The sequence below is a fragment of the Venturia canescens genome, chromosome 6, assembly GCF_019457755.1.
Source record: "Venturia canescens isolate UGA chromosome 6, ASM1945775v1, whole genome shotgun sequence".
NCBI lineage: Eukaryota > Metazoa > Arthropoda > Insecta > Hymenoptera > Ichneumonidae > Venturia > Venturia canescens.
The window spans coordinates 9,045,813-9,051,908 of record NC_057426.1 but is presented as its reverse complement, the minus strand read 5'-3'; the positions used below and the strand labels follow the sequence as shown (position 1 = coordinate 9,051,908).

The 6,096-nt window shown below is 41.3% G+C and overlaps 1 protein-coding gene across 1 annotated transcript; it reads right to left on the bottom strand.

The window, feature by feature from the left end:
• Positions 1-499: 499 nt before the first annotated feature.
• On the bottom strand, positions 500-4,377 carry LOC122412256 (transmembrane protein 53). Its single transcript, XM_043421688.1, has 5 exons — positions 3,912-4,377; positions 2,991-3,198; positions 2,510-2,662; positions 2,294-2,419; positions 500-1,941 (listed from the first exon to the last, which is right to left on the bottom strand). Exons 1-5 carry the CDS (start codon positions 4,151-4,153, stop codon positions 1,630-1,632), a joined length of 1,041 nt encoding a protein of 346 aa, XP_043277623.1. The 5' UTR covers positions 4,154-4,377; the 3' UTR covers positions 500-1,629.
• Positions 4,378-6,096: the final 1,719 nt, after the last annotated feature.

Here is a 6,096-nt window from a genome sequence, read left to right as displayed (position 1 = left end):
AAAATCACATTCCATAAATGTAGTAAACTGAATTGACTTCAGTATACGTTGCGTCTGCGTAATTTGTGCTGATTCCGGTGGCGCCATCCTTCGGTGTCCAACGAATTACTGAGTCGCGGAACGCGACCGCAGTGAAGTTAAGGAACTTTACGAGGGGAAGTATCGATTGTACCCCCTTGAATACAGTGAAGTTGATCCCGTTTGAAAGTAGAGCATGCTCAATTTGTCGGAAACAATAAAAGTGCCAAATCAATTTTTTTTAGTGATTGAAAATAACCGTTTAATTTTGTTTTATTCTTCTTGACCGTAGCGGCGGCTACGGGAACTACAACGATCCAGTGGCGTTGCGATCGTTGCTGGTTATAATTTGAAAAAAAACTGCCAAATCGTGTAAATTCAAATAATTTTTTATTTCGAAATAACAGTAACAAAAGGAGGGAGAAAAAATTGCATGAAGCTACAGGATCATTTCGAAAAACCGTGAATTTCAACATTAGAAGGCGTTTATCAGTCTTATTTATTCGTAACTATAATATTCGACAGATCAAAATATATATTTGTTACAGATTTTTTTTACCGCTATCGATGAACGAGAAACAGACGAGATAACGTATATATTCATGTTGATATTCGTTATACACACACATATAAGAATTCTTATATACAGGGTGTCCAAGTCGAAGGCCACCTTGAACTTTTGCGTGGGAAATTCTGTAAAAATCTAAATTAGGAGGTTAGATCCAATGTCAAAAAGAGAGACTGCTCCTCCGAATGGGACACTCTGTAGTAGCATCGATGTTCAACAGTTTTTGTAAAATTAATAAAAATCTATAATACCCAAAGTTTCGATCGAGGCCAGCTCGATTACTTTGCTTTCATGGACTCTATTATTATTGTTGTTATTATTAAGCTTTACACGTTGGCGACAAGACGAGCTGAAATTTTTTGACCAACGTCATCCGTCCGATAAAAAATACTCGCTCGAAACAAAATTTGAAAATTCTCCGTACGGCTGTGTGCGTTTTCGTGTTGTTATTTTCGGTAAATCTCATACTTTCGTTCTGAGCTTTACTATATTTAAACTCGTTTCATTTGTTTTGGAATGTTGTGAAAAAAATCGTGCGATTTGGAATATTGTGCTAAGTCGCGTGGCTGATTTTCTAAGCACCATTTAAACCTGTTTTTTTAAATGAACAAAAAAATAATTTTTTTACATCGTAAGTAGAATCAGCCAACGCAAAAAGAAAATGTACTTTTCCACGAGTCAACTCGGCCCGCTCAGTGGCAACGAGCGTTCATTCATTTATTTCTATCTACGTAACTCCTGTTATCTCAAAGTTCCCCAAAATTATGGAATTTCGTTCGTTCGCGTATACAAATCTGAGGTGTAATCAATTGCGAGTCGTTTCGCTTACTCGACGTTGCTGTACGCGGTATCTTCATAGTCGGATTTTGTTCGCTCGCCGAATTTTGAGGTTATGTTCGATTTTCTTGTCCTTTGTTTTTGCTTTCTCGTTCGTCGATACGGAAAATAATCGCAATTCTATATCTCTCTAGCCTAAAAGTCATTCTTTTCTTCATAATTTTCTTTTTCTTTTCGCGTATTTTGTCAAGTCTATATTAACATACTTAATTGAATGGTTTGGAGGCCTCGTTGAGTAGAACGACTCTCTTCGTGAGTCCCGGTGGATTTTCGTAATAAATCGACGTGTCCTCGCCCAAAAGTTTCGACTTTGACGACAGCGGGCTATAATTTCCAGTTTGATTGCCGCCAGTCTCTTCGCTTTGGGTCGTCAAACACTCGTGCATGAATGTACACACCGTGTTTACGTAAACATCACGATACATGGCGTAGTGCTTCACGTGGGGCGAATCAGTGAACAGAACGAGTTGCACTCGAACCCCCCTCTCCGCGCGTCGACTCGCAAATTTTTCAACGTCCTGTTTCGAATGAAATAAAAATAGCGCTTGAAATGCGCCATCTGGAGGAGAATTACGAGTGCAGTGAAAATGGCGACGAGTCACGGACGGTTCGGTTCGCCCGCTTCCCGCGTCGTATCGTATGTCATCGTACGGATACGCAAATATTTTACAACGTTCGATCGAAGGAGATCGAAAGACTTGAATATATTGTGAGAAACGGCAGAAGCGAAGCGAGAATTATTCAAATCGATTGTTTTTGGATCTGGCAGAAAGCTTACGAATCATCAAAATGGCCGATAATTCGGCGATTTTGTCAACACGCAACCAAATATTATCGCATTTTAAGGACGCATTAGAAAATCAAATTTACCATTGCAGGTATCAACGTATCAGCATTCGAGTAGAGAAACAGTTGTGGCCAGGAATAAACTTCCTCGGCCAGCGCGATGGGGTTCGTCTCTATGCGATATTCTTTCCCCCATGCTTGTGCAATCACCTAACGAATACAACGTTTTAACTATATTTTATCTTCACACCGATGCTCCTTTATACATAAATGCAAAAGTAAACATTTCATGTCGTGTACCTCGTACAGCCATAACATCGACAGGAAGACAGTGAAGAAAAACGACATCGGAATGTTGGACATCGGATGTCCACCTATAATAGCGCTAATTGCCTTGAACAAAGCCGTCACCCGTCTCTCGCCAGGGGCGCTGTCGAATATGACTCCCTTAACCTATAAAATCGTTCTTCATTTATCGCTCATTTTCGAACTTTTTCGTGTTAAACAACCATTTTTCAGTTCGTTCAAGATTTTTTAGTTTCTCTTCAATAATTATCGATGACAACGTATTTCTGGGAGAAATAATTCATTCAATGAACCTCGCGAAACGCTTCGAACGTTCACAGTGTGCAGCGGAGTCCCGAGTGAAGTTCCGAAGCAAAATCTACCAATTCGATAGTTCGATATTTTTCTCATAAATTCGAAATCGACGAGAAAAATTTATTTCGGTCATTTTACACTTTAAGGGGAGGATTTTTTCGTACAATATCCGAGTACCCACCTTAATGGGAGTGCCAGCCTGCTGCATAGCCAGACTAACGTGCTGATAGAGAAATGCACCGCCATTGCTGAATACGTGGAAAAATATCGGATGCTCGTCGAGGCTCCGGTCAGAAATTACTTGAACGAGACGCTTGCCGATGTTCGGCATCCTGTCCCATCGCCAGAAGAGACACTCGACCGGGGCTGTGTAACGTAGCGTGATACAGCTGTCGAACAGACGATTTAAGAATACAACATTTTCGCCCGTCACATTTTTTAAGGAAATTGACCCTTTCGATTGGTATTTTTGAAAATTAACGTTCAACAGCTCTTCAAAAAGGAATCCGGTCGCAGAAGAACATTTTTAGATCTTTCGACACAAACTTTCCTACCGAATTCATTCGTTAATTCTCGTAAAATGAGTCATCGGACGCCCTCATTTACATATTAATAGCAGCGGAGATAGCAATGTGGAAAATTAAACCCGAGAAAGCCTTCACTCGGTGACCCTCGGTACGCTGCGGTAAAATTCACCCAAACCGAGCGCGAGGTCATTGTTACACTCTGTAACATCGATCTTAGGCCGCGGTCGCATATGTACTTCCGATTATAATTTTCCTCGGAGACACAAACTACTGCACCAGTAGATCTGGCGTTTAAAATACCCGGCACGAACGCCCCCGTGTCGCTTTGAATTGGCACAGTGAATGAAAATTCACGAGTTGAAATAAGCACTAGCGAAAAAATGACATTTTTCATTTTGACAGGGCGCCATCTACGCCGAAAAATCATTAAAATAAAAAAAAAAAAAAAAAAACCGCGGTAGATTTTCTTGACGAGTCAACAACGGAGAGTTGAAGTCACTGATCACGAAATCAAACGAAAATGAACACGATTCCTGAACTTTTTCACTGAAAAATGTGATTCGAAGCGTTCGTACCTTTTTTCCTCGTAAATCGCGCTGTACTTGGCAAGATACTTGTCCTGACAGCCGGCCCATCCGAGCAGGACGACCACCGGTCGTTTGTCCTCTTCGTAAACAAAGACAAAGTCATCTCGTTCCCGAACTCCGGCTGATTCCGATTTGTCTGTGTCGGTTACATTTGTGGGGTTAGTCGTGGCGGCCGGGAAGGATGGGAACATGATGTAGTAGTCAAGTTCCTCTTGTTCCTGGTCCGCCATCTTTGCCGGCAATCCCAGAGGTCTCCGTTTTATGGCGTATTATACTTGATGTCGCACGGACGGAGAGACAAAACAAATGTTTGCCGATGTAACCTTGGATGACGGTGATACGATGGTGATGAGGGTGATGAATGAATGACAGAGTGCTTATGATTCTCTACATCCACCTCGAGCTACGCTCGCCGTGAAAATTTCACGGAGTTTGCGTCCCTCGCACTTATCGCTGCTGTTTCATCTTTATCCCCACCCCGTTCGCTTTTAACCCCCGATCGATACTATGCCGGCACCGCACCACCGACGATCAACTTTGACGGTCGAGACACATCAATGGACGTGCTGTCGCAATTCCGGAACACTCGAAACCACCTGCTAGTAACTTTCGGCTAAGAAGCCCACCGAAGAATTTGCTGTCATCAACTTTTGTGGACGCTCAAAAGTGAACTGTCACTCGCACTCATTCGTATCGATTGGATTTCATCGAATTTCATCTCACCACAAACAAATTACTCAGATAAATCAGGCACACACGTTCTCAGGGATTCTTTTTTCCGAAAAAATTCCCTAGCTTGGTCGAGTGGGAACCCCCGAAAAAATCCCTAGGAAATACGATTTTTTTCTGAGCGGTTTTCTTCTTCCGGCGTAGGAAGCTCAAGAGTATATGGGTCAGTCGGTATCGCTGTTATCCTAATAATAATAATAATAATAATGCAGGAGCTTTCAATAGTCGGTCGAAACGTGAAGAATTTCAATTTCGGAAGTTCGAGGTAAGATTAGGTGACTTGACATCAGATTCTCTCACGACAAAAATTACATTTGGAAGAAAAAAGGAACGACACTTTGATGGCGTTCGTCAGAAAAGGTTCCTATAAAATAAAATTCCAACGTATCTTTTTATAACCCTAGAAAATAATTTCATCCCGGATAAAACACAGTTTTAATTTTCTAAAACTTAGAAAATTTTCCTGTCACTGGTATAGAATTTGGAAAATGCATTATTCGCTCGGTATGGCGTGACTCCATTTCCATTACACACCAATCTTATATCCCAACATTTATAGAATAGAAACAAAGCTGCAGAAAAAAAGGCCTGCTCGTGACAGAAAAAGGGGCGTGGCCTCCCATGCTGCTGCGACGGTCAGAAACGGAACGATTTTTTGTTGTTTTTTCCACCGTTATATATACGTACTCTCAACGTCAACATTATTTCATTCGCGATATTTTTTCGATGCGCTGGATTTTCTCATGTAACGTTGTGGTCGCACATGCGACAGAGTGTCTACAATTTCGCATCGATCTACTTGGCTTGCTGCAGCAACAACACGTGTAAAGGTTCCACAAGACCAACACGTCGTTTTATCGAACGCGCGAGTTCGAGCTACTTCACCGTATTTTGTCACTTGTTTTCCATACATTTATTTCCATTCGCTGCGGGGCGTTGTTCAGGAATTGACAAAATTATATCAGTTCTGATAAGAACAGCGATAAATCGGACTGAGCGCAGCTAACAGAAATCGCTCTAAACTTTTTCGTTGTTATTGCGCGCTACTGTACCAGAAACTTTCAACTTTGTAAATATCGAAAAGAAAACATATTCGAAACGCCAAAATCCGAGAGTTCTTTTGAAAATTTGCTACAAATTTATCTGAAATATTCTCTATCGAGTCGAGAAGAATTAGTAATCCATCATAATCGGTACCATCAACGGTGTTCTGGAGTTATCAGCTCACAAACTGACAAGTTTGACAGCTGTTTTCCGTTAAAACTCACCGTTCTTCATTTTGTTCGTCGCTCCTCTGCAGCTTTTTGGCGCCACCTACCATCGCCAGTATTTTCTTACTCTGCTTCGCCGTTATATTCGAAGGATTATGATTATTATCGTATATTTCATGTACGAAATGTGTATAGTTATATGCGAGACACGATACTTGGCAAGATTCAATTCT

Bases quoted from the DNA above. Each gene is read 5' to 3' on its own strand.
- LOC122412256 (XM_043421688.1), bottom strand. From the start codon at position 4,153: ATGGCGGACCAGGAACAAGAGGAACTTGACTACTACATCATGTTCCCA. The intron at 2,420-2,509 runs GTACACGACATG...TGTATTCGTTAG, and splicing joins CGATGTTATGGCTGTACGAG to GTGATTGCACAAGCATGGGG. The intron at 1,942-2,293 runs GTAAATTTGATT...CATTCGAAACAG, and splicing joins ATACGTTGATACCTGCAATG to GACGTTGAAAAATTTGCGAG.